The 16,335-nt window shown below is 45.3% G+C and overlaps 4 protein-coding genes across 9 annotated transcripts; all 4 read right to left on the bottom strand.

Annotated features, from left to right (window-relative positions):
- Window positions 1-131: 131 nt before the first annotated feature.
- On the bottom strand, window positions 132-2,369 carry LOC136189790 (uncharacterized). Its single transcript, XM_065977804.1, has 4 exons — window positions 1,195-2,369; window positions 829-1,134; window positions 465-770; window positions 132-417 (listed from the first exon to the last, which is right to left on the bottom strand). Exons 1-3 carry the CDS (start codon window positions 2,258-2,260, stop codon window positions 667-669), a joined length of 1,476 nt encoding a protein of 491 aa, XP_065833876.1. The 5' UTR covers window positions 2,261-2,369; the 3' UTR covers window positions 132-417; window positions 465-666.
- Window positions 2,370-2,521: 152 nt separating this feature from the next.
- Window positions 2,522-6,739, bottom strand: LOC136189760 (neural cell adhesion molecule 1-A-like). 5 transcript variants are annotated; one of them, XM_065977785.1, is made up of 17 exons: window positions 6,637-6,739; window positions 6,495-6,581; window positions 6,359-6,438; window positions 6,246-6,290; window positions 6,150-6,197; window positions 6,025-6,103; window positions 5,898-5,970; window positions 5,817-5,846; window positions 5,430-5,754; window positions 4,832-5,191; window positions 4,494-4,781; window positions 4,124-4,444; window positions 3,758-4,075; window positions 3,353-3,704; window positions 3,190-3,231; window positions 3,076-3,137; window positions 2,522-3,024 (listed from the first exon to the last, which is right to left on the bottom strand). In XM_065977785.1, exons 9-14 carry the CDS (start codon window positions 5,479-5,481, stop codon window positions 3,361-3,363), a joined length of 1,683 nt encoding a protein of 560 aa, XP_065833857.1. In that variant the 5' UTR covers window positions 5,482-5,754; window positions 5,817-5,846; window positions 5,898-5,970; window positions 6,025-6,103; window positions 6,150-6,197; window positions 6,246-6,290; window positions 6,359-6,438; window positions 6,495-6,581; window positions 6,637-6,739; the 3' UTR covers window positions 2,522-3,024; window positions 3,076-3,137; window positions 3,190-3,231; window positions 3,353-3,360. The 5 variants fall into 5 exon arrangements, with proteins under 5 accessions (XP_065833857.1, XP_065833863.1, XP_065833832.1 ...); XM_065977791.1 differs by having other exon boundaries at window positions 3,190-3,704; window positions 6,150-6,166; window positions 6,225-6,290; XM_065977760.1 differs by having other exon boundaries at window positions 3,190-3,704.
- A 4,127-nt stretch (window positions 6,740-10,866) lies between these two features.
- Window positions 10,867-12,496, bottom strand: LOC136190575 (basement membrane proteoglycan-like). Of its 2 annotated transcripts, XM_065978797.1 has the most exons (10): window positions 12,391-12,496; window positions 12,167-12,317; window positions 11,986-12,111; window positions 11,886-11,914; window positions 11,727-11,819; window positions 11,607-11,675; window positions 11,504-11,539; window positions 11,413-11,443; window positions 11,076-11,363; window positions 10,867-11,023 (listed from the first exon to the last, which is right to left on the bottom strand). In XM_065978797.1, the coding sequence occupies exons 6-10, from the start codon at window positions 11,610-11,612 to the stop codon at window positions 10,956-10,958; spliced, it is 429 nt and encodes a 142-aa protein (XP_065834869.1). In that variant the 5' UTR covers window positions 11,613-11,675; window positions 11,727-11,819; window positions 11,886-11,914; window positions 11,986-12,111; window positions 12,167-12,317; window positions 12,391-12,496; the 3' UTR covers window positions 10,867-10,955. The 2 variants fall into 2 exon arrangements, with proteins under 2 accessions (XP_065834869.1, XP_065834862.1); XM_065978790.1 differs by lacking the exon at window positions 11,886-11,914 and having other exon boundaries at window positions 11,727-11,852.
- A 172-nt stretch (window positions 12,497-12,668) lies between these two features.
- On the bottom strand, window positions 12,669-16,315 carry LOC136188575 (neural cell adhesion molecule 1-like). The gene is made up of 8 exons (XM_065976310.1): window positions 16,248-16,315; window positions 16,146-16,192; window positions 14,298-14,654; window positions 13,951-14,232; window positions 13,585-13,899; window positions 13,203-13,529; window positions 12,821-13,150; window positions 12,669-12,745 (listed from the first exon to the last, which is right to left on the bottom strand). Exons 1-7 carry the CDS (start codon window positions 16,301-16,303, stop codon window positions 12,918-12,920), a joined length of 1,617 nt encoding a protein of 538 aa, XP_065832382.1. The 5' UTR covers window positions 16,304-16,315; the 3' UTR covers window positions 12,669-12,745; window positions 12,821-12,917.
- Between the last annotated feature and the right edge of the window lie 20 nt (window positions 16,316-16,335).

Genomic DNA, 16,335 nt, shown 5'->3' with positions numbered 1-16,335 from the left:
AATTCAATTTTCTAGCATGATTTTTTGACATGATTTTGCAATAAGAGTGAGTTTTAGTCTGCAAAACATATGTAGAAGAGAGATCAGGGAGCAATAAGAAGAGGCTTCTATTAACTAGTACTTATGCCTTGCAAGGGGCTCTCTCTATAAAGACGATTGATTAAAATAGTGTAAACAAAGACAACACTACAGTACTCGTTCGTAAAAGTAAGTTACGGTAATGAAACCACGATCACAAGTTTTTTATCAAGCGGGTCCCTTCGTTATTACTCTGTTTTAGAGACGTGTCATAATCTTGTACAGAACTGCTAAGCTTCTGCCTTCTATCCTGCCTTCTATCACAGCTACATCTTGCAACTATAACTCCGATCACTACCATTGCAAATAGGAGAACTATAGCAGCAGTGATAACCCACACTAAAAATATCAGATTAAACTTGACATAGGTGCTTTGGCTGCCTTACCGATAAACGATGAAGCGGACACGCACAACGAAAACTGTGCGCTCGTTGTACTATTAACAACACCGATTTTTGCCCAACATGTGTAAGTCCCACTCTTTTCAACAGTTGACAGATAAGAAGTTTTCCCTACATTTGCTGCAACTTGCTCTCCTCTTTCGTTTAGAATAGTAACCAGTGGAGGCGGTATTCCATCAGCTGTGCATTACAGTGTGTGCTGTCCCGGAGTTACGTGCTTACAATTCCCTATGGTATCATTCACAGAATCGTTCATACCGTTCAAACCAAACGACACTATTTTAGCATTTTCTGCAAAAGAAACGGTCGGATGTACATGTCTGATGTACATTACTGTATATCAACTTACGGTAAATGAAGAAATAGATGCTCTTTTCTGAACTTACGTTGTTTTGACTGTTGGAAGCTTCGCAAATGTAGATGCCATTGTCTCTCTTTCGTTCAGCTCGCGTTATGTTTCTAAAAGCAGTTCTTGTCGATTTCCCAAGCATTAATTTTTCATCGTGATTAAAATGAATAGCAACGGACGGAATGGGATTTCCGTCAGCTTTGCACTCAAAAGTAACGTTTGCCCCCGCCTCAGCATATGCAGCTTCATTCACGTTTATCAGACTGCCGGAAGAGCGAGCAACAAAATACGTGATTTGAGCGGAATCTGAAAATAAAAAAAATCAGAGGATAAGAACGTGTGCATTCCCAGCCCCACCCTCCCTACATGCTGCTCTTGACGTTGGAAGCGCTCTAGTTGTTGGCACTGTCGGTGGTTTTGTCGTTGCTGATTTTGTTGTCACTGCCTCTGTTGTTGCAGGTTTTGTCCTCGCTGATGTTCTCGGCGCTGATGTTGTCGGTGGTCTTGTAGTCCTTAGTATTGATGATGGCGTCGTCGGTGCTTTCGTCGTCGGAGGCTTTGTCGTTCCTGACGGCCTCGTAGTCAGTGGTTTCAATGTCAAAGGTTTCGTCGTTGTTGGAGGTTTCGTCGTCGGAGGTTTTGTCGTCGGAGGTTTCGTCGTCGCCGTCGGAGGTTTCGTCGTCGTTGTCGGAGGTTTAGTCGTCGGAGGTTTCGTTGTCGGAGGTTTAGTCGTCAGAGGTTTTTTTGTCGGAGGTTTTGTCGTCGGAGGTTTAGTCGTCAGAGGTTTTTTTGTCGGAGGTTTTGTCGTCGGAGGTTTCGTTGACGGAGGTTTCGTCGTCGGAGGTTTCGTTGACGGAGGTTTCGTCGTCGGAGGTTTAGTCGTCAGAGGTTTTTTTGTAGGAGGTTTCGTCGTTGTTGGAGGTTTCGTCGTCGGAGGTTTAGTCGTCAGAGGTTTTTTCGTCGGAGGTTTAGTCGTCAGAGGTTTTTTTATCGGAGGTTTTGTCGTCGGAGGTTTCGTTGACGGAGGTTTCGTCGTCGGAGGTTTCGTTGACGGAGGTTTCGTCGTCGGAGGTTTCGTCGTCGGAGGTTTTGTCGTCGGAGGTTTTGTCGGTCCTGACGGCCTATTCGTTGGTTGTTTCGTCGTCGGAGGTTTCGTTGTCGGAGTCGGAGGTTTTGTCGGTCCTAACGGCCTAGTCGTTGGAGGTTTTGTCGTTATTGGAGGTTTCGTCGTCGGACGTTTCGTCGTCGGACGTTTCGTCGTCGGACGTTTCGTCGTCGGACGTTTCGTCGTCGGAGGTTTTGTCGGTCCTGACGACCTAGTCGTTGGTGGTTTTGTCGTCGGAGGTTTAGTCGTCGGAGGTTTTGTTGTCGGACCTGACGGCCTGGTCGTCGGTGGTTTAGTCGTCGGACGTTTTGTCGCTCCTTGCGGCATAGTTGGCAATGCTTTCGTCGCTGTTGTCGGTTTTGATACCGCTTTTGTTAAAGATTTAGCTTTTAGCGTCACTGGTGTTGGCCCTGCTGTCGTCTCTTGTTCTATTGCTGCTACCGTTAAAAACGCGTTGCATCCCGACGTGAAGCAGCACTGTGACCCTGCATCCGAGCTGCTCGTGCATTCACTCGCACAATAACGCTCGGCGGACTCCGTGCTCGATTTGACGCCGCAGCAGCTACCACTAGAACACACTGTGAGGTATCGCAATGCGGGCCGTTTATAGCATCCGATATCGCCAATTTGTCCGCTACAAACGTAGCAGCTGATTTGCTTTGTACGCGACGGCAGCAAAGCGAGAAAAACAAGCCATAGAACAAAAGGAACTTGGCGACGTCATTACAGTCCAAGCGGCGGCAGTTGGCGCAGACTTTAGCGAAAGCTCGAGAGGGTCTTTGCTGTTACGGTAGACAAGACTGTGAGCTAAACACACACTGGAATGCCCACAGGATGTCCGCCGGCAGTGTCGTAGAGCCACTAAGACGTTTCGCAGAGACGATTTGCTGTAGGTCTACACCAGCACAGCAAAAGCTCTCTCGTGATCCTTTTTCTGTCGCGTGAGACGTACGTGCTTGCGCGCATGGCGACTCGTACATTATCAGTAATCTGTTTTCGTTTGCAGAACTCGCGAAAAGATTTTTATACCTGTTACAGATTTAGATTTGCGCTTCCCTTGCGTGCGTGGCGACTCATACATCATCAGTGAACTATTTTCGGCTGCAGAAGTCGCTAAGAGATTTGTATAGAAGGTACTTTACCTATTGTAGATTTAGATGATTGATTTTCTGGCATAATTCTTTCAATAAGACTGACTTGTTGTCTGTAGAACATGTACAAGATTAGACAGCAGTGATAAGCCTCACTGCGGGCACCTGTTGTCGTTTGATCGTTTTCCCTCCGGATACAACCTGCGTCTGTTTGAGAAAAACACAAAAGACTAAAAGGATGAAATGTTGACGGCACTGACTTAAAATATTTATATACATAAACAATATATGCCCGTCACATATAGGGTGCCACACACTCGTTGATTACCTGATTTGCTACGAAATTCTACATATATGCTTCATATTGTCCTCGTCCCTTGTCTTATCAAGGTCGTTCTCTTCCTCGTTTACTCTCTCGTTTCGTACAAGTGGCAATCTCTCATCTGCAACAGCAATGACGGCGGCGGGGTCGGAATGGGGGTTGGGATCGGAGTCGGGAGAGAAAGCATAAGCGGTAGAACATAAAACCAATAAAAAAGAAGCAAAGGCGTTGGGGGCAGGAGAATTGGCGGCGAGAGCTTTGGCAGCGGAAAACTTTTTCAAACGCCGAAAGATAAATAACCCAGCAAGCAGCAATATTACTAATATTCCGATAGCTGCTAAAGCAGCTACCGCCCATTCTAAAACACAGAAATGAGAGCTATAGAAGTTATGTTGATGACCAGTTTCCTACTTGGAAAGGATGAACCCGACAATGAAACACAAAGCAAAAATGTAGAGTTTGCTGTGCTGTTGAGAACAGACGCTATCGCCTTGCATGCATACGCCTTTTCATTCATTTCTTCTGCGGCAACAAAAGAATAGGACGCATTAGGCGAAGAATTCGCAACCTGCTGTCCTTTTTCATTTAGAATGACGACAAATGGAGACGGCTCTCCGTCCGCTCTGCACTCCACTGTGTGTCGTTCTCCAGCTATTACTTTCTTGCAGCTCGTAGAGTTCATCGCCTCTTTCTTGTCAACTAAATCAAAAAACGTTACGTCTGGAGTTTCTAAAAAAAGAACCGTCAGCCAAAGAACTCATTGTAACTTCATCTTACTGTAAACATAAAGATTTAAGCGCTTTGCAACGACAAAATCGATTCTGTTGTCAGCTACACAACTGTACAGCCCGCTGTCTCGCCTTCCTTCGGCTCGCGTAATATTTCGTAAAGCTGTTATCGCCCGACCTGCTGAGCTTTCTATTACCGATACGTCTTTAGTGTCGTTATAATAAATCGAGACGTCAGGAACGGGAATTCCTTCCGCCGTGCACTCAATAGTCACATTTTCACCCGTATTCACGTAGACAACCCCTTCTTTGCCGGGATACAAACGTTGATCAGGAGTGCGAGCAAGAAACGCCGTAATTTTAGGGTCGTCTAAGAAAGAAAACTCGTTTCAAGTTCGCACCGACCTATATGCGCTTACACGTCACATCAACTGCTACAGGCCAGGGAAACGTGTCAACTTCGGTACCGTTGAGCACTGTACAGGAATAATACCCAGAATCGTTTCTCTTCGCGCTCTGAACGCTGTACATAAAGTCAGATAATTCGCTTTGTGACTTGACCGTCGTCGAGTTGTGCCTCCACTCCATTGACAAGCCGGCAGTTCCCTCGGAGGGCACATTTACGAAGCAAGTAAAGGTAAAGAAGTGGCCTTCCTGAACCCTTCCGTCAGCGGGAGACGCGGTGACGTGATCAATGAGAGGCTTATCTAGAGTACGAAATTCAGCGCATCAAACTTAGAATGCTGCAAAGACATACTATAGACAGGAACGTAGAGAGTGCTGCGTACAAGGCCATCACAGCTCTCCAGAGTGCATTTGTAAATGCCAGCATCTTTATGCTGCACCTCCGAAACGTTGTAGCCACACCTGGCGTTCGCTGCTGTTCCCTGACAAGCGAAGTTGTAGCGCGAATCCGTCTGTGCATTAACTTCAACAAAAGATTTGCCGGAGAGAGAGAAAAGACAGAGGAAAATTTTGTTAATGGGAACGTTCGCAACAATGCAATATAGGAAATTTTCCACAGACTCTCCAATGATTAGATATTTACGATCTCCTGGCACGTCAAGCTTGATATCAATTTCAGGTTGGAGATCCCTGGACGCAGCCCAGTGAAAGACTAATAATAGATACAAAAGTTGGATTGAGTAAAGTTAGTGCCCTGCAACACTAATAGAGGAAAGGATCTGAAAAGCGTTAGCAGGGCTGGCACTAAGTCGAGGACGGGTGTACCATTAGTACCCTAGGGTCTCATTCTGTTATCTCATCCGCTGCCCACCTGCCCCCGGGGTGCCAACTAAAGAGTCGGTCGAGCTGCACGGGCCCCATGAAGGGAACGGATTACAACGCCCACTTGCCTGATCCAAATGCTATAAACCAAAAAATTGCGGCGTTTGCTACAAACGACATGAACCCACCACCTTCTCAAAAGGAGACGGTCACGAGATGGATCACGAGGTCGGCAACCCATTTATATCCAATACCCTTTGACCATTTCGTTTGAAATGTCCTCGACGACCTTGTGTAAAAGTAGCTTAATTAAAAGCCCAAGATGGTGAGAAATACGACGATTTCGTACGCGCGAAAGAAGCTAACGCTGCACATTGAGCGAACTCGAAAAGCATCCTGTACTTTCTCTTAGGCCTCGCTTCGACGACGACTGCGTTCCTCACACAATCCAAACTAAATTAAGTCATTCCTGATTTCCTATGACACATCGGAGACTTCTTTTGAATCTATTCCACCTGCGTCTTATCTTCAAGAATGCCTTCAAACTAGCGGACAAAAACTCATAGTATGTAGATAATCTGATAGAAAATAAATACCTGATTGCAACCGATAAAGGAAACAAACAGAAGAAACATTATTGATTCCATAATAAGAAAACCACTGCATATACTAAAAGATTATAAATTGATTAGAGCTGCGTTTATAAATTTGATATATCTTTACATATCTGCAGGTTGGACTCTATTACTACCAAATCCTTTAACCATGGCCACAAAAGTCAAGATAAGGGCATAGACACAGACTAGACCCAAAGTATAGTGGAAAGTGTAAGCTTCAAAATGCTGTACTTGTGTATAAAGAATTTCTGATTCAATTTCACAACACAGTTATAAATCCTAAACATGATCATTGACCATTTTTACCTGCATTCATCTATTTCTTGCCATGGACAGTGGTGATCCATTTTTCAAATGCAACGCCTACAGGTTCTGAAAAAGTTTCAAAATAGAAAAAATGAGAATAGAGCAACGTTAGCATTGTTACTTTTTATTATTACCTGCAATGATGAGCACGAGGTGATCTGTACGATTCGCACTTATTACAGAGAGTCCAACCGTCGTCACGATCCTCCTTTCCCTTCTCAGACAGAGTAGAATTATCATAGGCAATAAAGGCATTTTGCTTTCATTTACATGTCCGCTTCCAACTAATAAGAGCCTGAGCTCGATGTAGGATACCCTCTCTAAAAAAGTTTTCTCCCTGACGACGATCTGAATGACCTGGGTCGGAAGAGACATTCCAGTCCTTTTCGCAACGAAAAAGGTGAGATCGCACCTGTTCGCACGGACTGCACGACGACGAAGTCCGCACGAGATTCCGCACGAATCGTTGTGAAAAACGAATTGCATTGGCGGACGGCAAAGTTTAATCGATACGGGCTTGCTGCCCGGACCCCCGTATAGATCTATCACTTGTCTATCACTTGGGCGAAATGTCTGAGGTGCAGCTTCTCCGAGCCGAGATTGACAGTGTTCCCTAAGCCGTTTCACAGGGGTGATTTGCTGGGTCTACTCCAGCGCCGCAAATGCTCTCTCGTGATCCTTTAGTCGCATTAGATATCGTCATTGCGCTCCCCCTGCGTGCGCGGGCAACTCATGCATCATCGGTGAACTATTTTCGACTTCTGTAAAGGCGATTTACCTGTTGTAGATTTTGATTGATTGATAAGACTGAACTGAAGTCTGTAAAAACATGCACAAGAAAGATTGGGCAACAGTACAAAGCCTGAGAGACTCTTGCCGTCACTGATCTACATACAAAATTGATAATCACCAGTTATCGGTAGAAAATTATCATTATATATTGTGCACGTGCAAGAACACGACTTAAGGATGAAAACGGATGTACACCAAAAGCATGATCATAAATCGCATCCTGCGTTATTGACTTCTATGCTTTTGATTTCTTTCTCATTAAAAGTTTTAAGGACCTCCAACTTTAAGTCGTCCTTGACGTTCTTCTCTTCCTCTTCCTTCTTCTTTATCTCATACTCATACTTCTTTTTAGGACGTACTTTGAATCCTGCACACGTAACGATAAGCAATGTTATGATCAATACAAAAACTACGCTAGCAGTGATAGCAATCCAAACTAAAAAAAAGTCGTAAATTTAATATATTCACTGGCGCGCTAGCGTTACCGGGAAACGATGAAGGTGAAGCAGACACGCAGAGAAAAAATTTTGCGTTTGCTATGCTCCTGGCAACGGCGATATTGGCTTGACATTTGTATGTTTCATTCTTGTTTGCAGAAAAACGATAAAACGCGTTGCGCAAACCACTCGCAACTTGCTTTCCTTTCTGATTCAGAATGACAACGGATGGAGGCGGGGCTCCGTCGGCTGTGCATCGCAGCGTTTGTTCCTCTCCACCGGTCACATTCTTGCAACGACCCGTCACGGTATCATTCACGCCGTCATTTGTATGATTCAAAGCGAAAAACACTATTTTAGTATTCTCTGCGCAAAAGCAGCAAAACTGTAGTTATATGTGACTAACCCTTTCACTTCAATTTACTGTAAACGAAGAAATGAATGGTCTCTGAACTGACGTTTTCACTGTTAGAAGCTTCACAAATGTAGAAGCCAGTATCCCTTTTTTCGTCAGCCCGCGTAACGTTTCTAGAAACACTTCCCAACTGTTTGGGGCCCACCAGTTTCTCATCGCGACTATATCGAATAGCAACTGACGGAACGGGATATCCGTCAGCCTTACACTCAAAAGTGACGTTTGTCCCCGTTTCTGCATATACGGTCCCACTCTCGTTAATCAGACGATTTGAAGAGCGAACAACAAAAGAAGTGATTCGTGGGGCATCTGAAAAAATACGACGTCACACTGAACCCCCTCTTTTCCCCCATGCATTTTCCGTACATTGTCCAGGCGTCACGCAGAGCTCAAATGCTGCGGTTGCTGTGCTATTGATAGCAGCGGTCTCCGCTCCACATTCGTATGTCTCATTCTTTTTTGCAGTGAAACGATAGAACGCGTTGCGTGCACCATTCGCAACTCGTTCTCTCTTCTCGTTCAGAATGACAACAGACGGAGGCGGCTCTCCGTCAGCTGCGCATTGCAGAGTTCGTTTGTCTCCAGCGGTCACATGTGCGCTGCATTGATCCGTTACGGTATCGTTGGTCTGATTCAATGCGAAAAATACTATTTTTGGATTTTCTAGGCAAAAGAACGGTTAGCTATATAAATTTTAGTTTCATATCAATTTACCGTAAACGAATAAATAAATGCTTTCTGAACTGATGTTTCTACTGTTGGAAGCGTTACAAATGTAGAAGCCGGTGTCTGTTTTTCCATCAGCCCGCGTGACGTCTCTAGAAACATTACTCAAAAATTTCGAGCTCTGAGTCACCAGTTCCTCGTCGTCGCCACGGAACTGAATAGTGACTGACGGAACGGGATATCCGTCAGCCGTACACTCAAAGGTAACGTTTGTCCCTGCTTCTGCATAGATGGTCTTGCTCACGTTAATCAGGCGGTTTGAGGAACGAACAACAAATGAAGTGATTTGTGGGGCATCTGAAAAAAAACAGATTATCTCGCACGACATCACACTGAAACCCTCGCGGGCCCTCGTTACATGGTCTAGGCGTCACGCAGAGTGCAAATGTAGCGTTTGCTGCGCTATTGATAGCAGCGGTTTCCGCTTGGCATTCGAATGTTTCATTCTTCATCGCAGTGAAACGATGGAACGCGTTGCGTGAACCATTCGCAACTCGTTCTCTCTTCTCGTTCAGAATGACAACAAACGGAGGCGGCTCTCCGTCAGCCGCGCATTGCAGAGTTCGTTCGTCTCCAGCGGTTACATGTGCACTGCATTGATTCGTTACGGTATCGTTGGTCTGATTCAATGCGAAAAATACTATTTTTGGATTTTCTAGGCAAAAGAACGGTTAGCTATAAATTTTAGCCTCCTATCAATTTACCGTAAACGAATAAATAAATGCTTTCTGAACTGATGTTTCTACTGTTGGAAGCGTTACAAATGTAGAAGCCCGTGTCTCTTTTTCCTTCAGCCCGCGTGACATCTCTAGAAACATTACTCAAAAATTTCGGTCTCTGTGTCACCAGTTCCTCGTCGTCGCGACGAAACTGAATAGAAACTGACGGAACGGGATATCCGTCAGCCGTACAGTCAAAGGTAACGTTTGTCCCCGCTTCTGCATAGATGGTCCCGCTCACGTTAATCAGACGGTTTGAGGAACGAACAACAAATGAAGTGATTTGTGGGGCATCTGAAAGAAAAAAACAGATGGCATCACACTGAAACCCTTGCGGGCCTCGGTTTACATGGTCTAGGCGTCACACAGAGTGCAAATGTAGTGTTGGCTGTGCTATTGATAGCAGCGGTTTCCGCTTGACATTCGAATGTTTCGTTCTTTTTTGCAGTGAAACGATGGAACGCGTTGTGTGAACCATTCGCAACTCGTTCTCCCTTCTCGTTCAGAATGACAACAAACGGAGGCGGCTCTCCGCCAGCTCTGCATTGCAAAGTTCGTTCGTCTCCAGCGATCAAATGCGCACTGCATTGATCCGTTACGGTATCGTTCGTCTGATTCAAAGCAAAAAATGCTATTTTGGGCTTTTCTACGCAAAAAACGATTGGCTGTATAAATTGAGCTACTTCTTATCATTTTACCGTAAACGATTAAGTAAATGCTCTCTGAACTGACGTTATTACTGTTGGAAGCGTTACAAATGTAGAAGCCGGTGTCTCTTTTTCCTTCAGCCCGCGAGACGTCTCTAGAAACACTTTTCAAAAATGTTGAACTCTGAGTTATCAGTTCCTCCTCGTCGCCACGAAACTGAATAGCGACTGACGGAACGGGATATCCGTCCGCCGTACAGTCAAACGTAACGTTTGTCCCCGCTTCCGCATAGATGGTCCCGCTCACGTTAATCAGACGGTTCGAGGAACGGACGAGAAATGAAATGATTCGCGGGGCATCTGAAAAAAACAGATGATTACGACGTCACACCAAAAACCCTCCCCGCTTTTCATACATGGTCTCGGCGTCACGCAGAGTACAAATTTGGCGGCCGCTGTGCTATTGATTACAGCTGTCTTTGCCCGACATTCATACGTTTCGTTCTTTTCGGCAGAGAAGCGATGGAACGCGTGGCGTAAACCAGTCGCAACTTCCACTCCACTCTCATTTAGAATAGCAACAGATGGCGTTGGAACACCGTCTGCCGTACACTGCAGCGTTTCACTGTCGCCAGCGATTACGTGCCTACTGCAACCTGCTAGGGTATCATTCTCGGTATCATTCAAAGCGAAATCATTTATCTTAACAATTTCTGTGTGCGAAGTAATATAGGATTAGCTTAATAAATAATCATTTTCTTATTACTTTACCGTAAACGATGAAATGGATGCTCTTGTTTGCACGAATAGTGTTTTCACTGTTATACGCTTCGCAAATGTAGACGCCAGTGTCGTTGCTTCCTTTGTTTAGCGTAATGCTTCTAGAAACGTTGTCTGACAATCTTGGACTCGCCAAGTCTTAATTGTATCGAATAGCGACTAACGGAGCTGGATTCCCGTCAGCCGTACACTCAAAAGTAACGTTCGTTCCCGCCTCAGCGTACACTCGCGTTAATCAGACGGTTCGGTGAATGAACCTCGAATGACGTAACTTGAGCAGCATCTGAAACACAACTGGTGAGAGCCCATGAATCTATAAGACCTCATTAGCATACACGTGACGTTGAGTGGTGCTGGATAGGTCTGCAAATCGATTTCGTTGCCGTTTCTTAGTACGGCACACGAATACGTCCCGGAGTCGTTTCGATTCACATGAGCTAGGCTATAGGTGAAGTTCGATAAAACGCTCTGTGACTTGACAACTTCTCCGTTGAGCCGCCACTCCATTGACCAGTGTGCAAATCCGGCAGGAATATTAACAGAGCAGTCTAAAGAAAAGGACCGGCCTTTCCGAACCGTTCCGTTAGACGGGAATGCGGTCAATTGATCAATAAGAGGCATATCTACGAGTAGAAAAATTCGCAAATAAGACTTGCGCAATCGAAAACTTACTATAGGCGAGAACATCGAGGTTGTCGTGTGCCTAGCATTACAGTCAAAGTTAGCGCACGTATAAATGCCAGAATCGGCATATTTCACTGACTTGATGTTGAGCACACACGTGACGTTTGTCGTTCCGCTGCAATGAAAGTGGTAGCGTGGATCCTCCCGATACCACTCCTCCCCGAAAGGAAACCGCCTCTTACCCTCATTCGATCATATGCTACAAACGACGATTTCAAGAAGCCACGACGAGAAAGAGAACGCCTTATCGTCTACAGAAAGACTCATACCGGCGACCGCTGCACATTGATATACAGTACTACTTTCTCTTAGCCTCGCTTCAACGACAACTGCGCTCCTCGTGTTTATCCGGGCCCTTCTTCACTGCTAGAATCTTCAATCCCCATGAATCATTACTGCAATTTGTATCATAACTCCAAAGAGAGATTCTAAGGAATCCCAGTCTAATTAGAGTACACTACCTTTCAGGAAGAGAAAAAAAGGAAGAGAACTGAAGCGATCCCAAATCGTTTAATAATAGCGCGAATGACGAGAACACGGCGCAGATCATGTGCTACGTACGTCTGCATCCATTGGAAGAACCGACGACGACAGCGGGTGCTCTGAATGCATGGATCGTCCGATCCTGTGACAAGCTCACTCAGTGTCGACTCCATCACTGTCACCAGGAAAATAGCGACTGCAACTCTAATCAATCGGCAGCTTGTTTCGTCTTGAGACTCGCATTTGGCTTCTAGCATACTGTCACGGTGTTTGACGCTAAATAGCGAAACATTTGTTCTTGTGATAACGCTTTCAGGTTGCCGCGTGTCGACTCTCTTCCCACACGACAGAAACGCCTCTCATCGTGATTCGATGACGCGACAACGACGATTTCGTACACTAGGAAGAAGCTACGACAAAAACAAGAACTCCTTATCGTCTAGCACTCTGCAGAAAGGCGCTGAGCGTTATATATATACCTACCGGCCAACGCTGCAGATTCAGCGACCTCGAAATAGCATCCTGTACTTCCTCTTAGCCTCGCTTCAACGACGACTGCGTCCCTCACAGATTCGAAGTCAAGCATCCGGGCCCCTCGTCATGACTTCAACAGGGAGAACAGTCGAACAATTTCAACACGAAACATTTTCAAAACTACTGATTCACATTTGCAGTGGCCACGCCTAGCAAAGCCATTCGAGATTTTTATGAGACTTCTAAATCCAATTCACCCGGATCATACATACGTACTGCACATATATGTTCAAAAATGCCTTGAAAATATCAGATAAGACGTAGAACAAAAATCTATACAAAGTAAATACCTGAACAAGAGCCACTAAAGGAAACAAAGAGAAGAAAAATTATTAATTTCACGATAAGGAAAACACTGCATTCTGCCCTACTATCTGACCTCATACGCTGCTCAACGACGAAGAAAAAAAAAACAGAAAATCCCTTTTTGTTTTGCTGCAGGAAGAATAGATTGAAATGATGACGATGACGTACAATCAACAGCAAACTAGTTCATAAATTAATTGAAAAGACGTCTTTTTCTTTGTGTTCCTATTGTCCTTATCGGTCTTGCTTTGCGGCAGTGATTCTCGAAGTCGTTCCGTCTCATCTGATTCCGTTAGCGTAGGATCCAAGCGAGAACGCCTTTTCAAGTACGTATAAAACAGAAAGATACAAAGCATAATAAAAGCAAGCGACCCTACGACGGCCATTAAAATTACAGCCCACTCTAAAACATATCAATAAAAGCTATAAGTTAAAGGTGAATAGCAATTTCATACCCGGAAACGATGAACTTAATGGCGGTGGTGATGATGATGATAATGAAACACAAAGAGTAGATTTCGCTGTGCTGTTGAGAACAGAACACATCGCTCTGCATTCATAAGCGGTCTTATTCATTTCTTCTGGGACGAAAAATGAATACGAAGCGTTGCACGAAGAATTTGCAATTTCCTGTCCTTTTTCATTTAGAATAACAACAACTGGAGATGGCTCTCCTTCAGCTTTGCACTCAAGTGTCTGCTGTTCTCCAGCGGTTACATTTCTGCAGCCCGTCGAGTTCATCGAGTCATTAACCAAGTCAAAAAACGTTATGACTGCAGTTTCTATACAAAAAGAACGGTCAGCGAAGGAACTCGATGCATGTAACTACATCTTAACTGTATACAAAAAGGTCAATGCTCTTCGAAGCGTTAGGATTTACACTGTTATCCGCTACGCAACTGTAGACGCCGTTGTCTTGCTTTCCTTCAGCTCGGGTAATATTTCGTAAAACTGTTATCGTCCGACCTGCTGACATTTTTATTATCGGCACTTCTTTATCGTTATAAAAGACAGAGACGTCAGGAACGGGGTTTCCTTCGGCCACGCATTCAATAGTGACATTTTCACCCGTATTCACGTAGACAACGCCGTCTTTTCTGGGATACAAGCGTCGGTCAAAAGCGCGAGAAAAAAACGTAATAATATGAGCGACTACGAAAGAAGACTGATTTCACACCAGTTTGAACTGATCTATGCGCTTACATGTCACATCAACAGATGCAGAAGACGTGTCTATTTCAGTGCCGTTGAGTATAGTACAGGAGTAATTCCCAGAATCGGTGCTACTTGCGTTCTGAACGTTGTAGCTAAAGTTAGATAATCCTTTTTGTGACTTGACCGTCGCCGTGTTGTGCCTCCACTCCATTGACAAACCGGCAGTTCCCTCAGTGGGCTTATTAACGGCGCAAGTAAGGGAAAAGGGCTGTCCCTCCTGAACCGTTCCGTCATCGGTGGATGCGGTGACGTGATCAATGAGAGGAAATTCTATATGTAGAGTACAAAATTCATTTTATACGACTTAATTAATTAAAATCAATGCAAATACGTACTATAGACAGGAACGTAGAGAGTGCTGTGTACAAGGCCATCACAGCTGTGCTCAGTACATTTGTAAATGCCAGCATCTTCACGTTTCACTTTCGAAACGCTGTAGCCACACCTGGCGTTTGCTGCTGTTCCGTGACAATCGAAGTTGTAGCGTGAATCCGTTGCTTCATTGACTTCAAAAAATTTTCCGGAGAGAGAGGCAAGACAGAGTAAAATTTTATCCATGGGAACGTCCGAAACAATGCAATATAGGAAATTATCAACAGAATCTCCAGAGATGAGATATTTACGATCTCCTGGTACGTCAAGTTCGATACCAATTTCAGGCTGGAGATCCTTGGACGCAGCCCAGTGGAAAACTGTGATATAAAAGTTCGATTGAGTAAAGTTAATGCGCTGCATCACTAATCAGTGGCGGATCTAGGGGAGGGGGAACCCCCCTTGTGCAGAACAAAAGAATTTTTACATTAAAATAGAATTACACGCAGTGCTTGTATATGTGGGAAGACAGTTTAGCGCGCTTCAGCTAACCATAAAACTAAGGTTTATTTTAGAAGACATTGAAAGAGGAATTTTTGTAGCAGCTGAAATTTAACGAAATGCACCAATGTAGGCGTAGTCAGCCAAATTTTTTTTCGTGCAAACACTCTCTCACGTGGACCCCCCTTGCTGGATCCTCCACTGCTAATACAGAAAAGGATCTGCTGCGAAAGAGCAGGGCTGCATGGCACTAAGTCGAGGACAAGTCGAGGGACTCTGTTATCTCATCCGCTGCCCACCCTGTCTACCTGGCCCTCGGGTTGCCAAATAAAAAGTCCCATGCAGAAGAACAGATTACAATGCCCACTTGCCTGATCCGAATGGTATAAACCAAAAAATCGCGGCTTTTGTTACAAACGACATGAGCCCACCACCTTCTCAATAGGAGCCGGTCACGAGATGAATCACGAGGTTGAGCGGGTCGCCTATATCCAAAACCCCTTTGACATCTTCATAAAAGTACTTTGAAACGTTCCCGACAGCCTTCTATAAAAGTAGTCTGAAAGTCCCAGATGGCGAGAAATCGCCTGAACGTCCATTGTTCGCACTACGCAACCCACGTGCGAATGTACGTCAAAACCTCCAGGGGAGGGCGCTGTTGCTACAGTTACAACAAACGCAAGACACGCCTTGATCAAGACAGTCGCAAGAAGAATATTCACGCACAGTTAAATGAAGGCGACACCATTTCTATCCTGGCTTGTCGTTGTTCTCACGTTTCTACCACACCAAACGGAGCAGATCATGTGCTACGTCTGCAGTGGAGTGACTGGAGATCGCGGTGGATGCGCTGAAACGGCCCACTCAAACTACCTTGGTACGTGCCCGACTAGCTTTAGTCAGTACCAATGCTGCTCCATCACTGTCAACGAGGCGAGCAGCGGAGGGTATCGCTATGTTCGAAGCTGCGCATCATGCGACCCAACCTCCGATACAGGATGCTGCTGCACGGATGGATGCAATAGGCATCCGCAACCTGAGCCAGGACCGCCAGGACCGCCAGGACCGCCAGGACCTCCAGATTCTGAGGCAAGAGCGACGGCAGCGCTGACTTGCGTTCTTGGCGGCCTGTTTCTCGCTTTGACGCTCACGTTCGGAGTCTAACAAGGCTTCAGTTTTTTTGTACATTTTGCCGTTTCAGAGACTGCCCCGCTTTTAGTATATGCGACCAATGCCCCTAATGTTATGCCTTTTCAAAACTCCCCTGTTTTTACCGAACGTGGGATCACGCTTTTCCTGTAGGGCTGCGCGTGATTTCCTCCCCCGGGCCTCCCGACACCATTCGTCCCCAAAAGGAAACCGCCTCTTACCCTGATTCGACGACGTTGCAACGACGATTTCGCGCACTAGGAAGAAGCTAAGACGAGAAAAAGAACGCCTTATCGTCTACAGAAAGGCGCTGAGCGTCATACCGGCGACCACTGCGTATTGAGCTACACTGGATGACTGGTGTACTCTCTCTTAGCATCGCTTCAAATCCGCGTCTCTCCTCCTAGAAGT

The sequence above is a fragment of the Oscarella lobularis genome, chromosome 1 (genome assembly GCF_947507565.1).
Source record: "Oscarella lobularis chromosome 1, ooOscLobu1.1, whole genome shotgun sequence".
Lineage (NCBI taxonomy): Eukaryota > Metazoa > Porifera > Homoscleromorpha > Homosclerophorida > Oscarellidae > Oscarella > Oscarella lobularis.
Note: the sequence above shows the minus strand (reverse complement) of the source record. Positions and strands in the feature narration are given on the sequence as shown.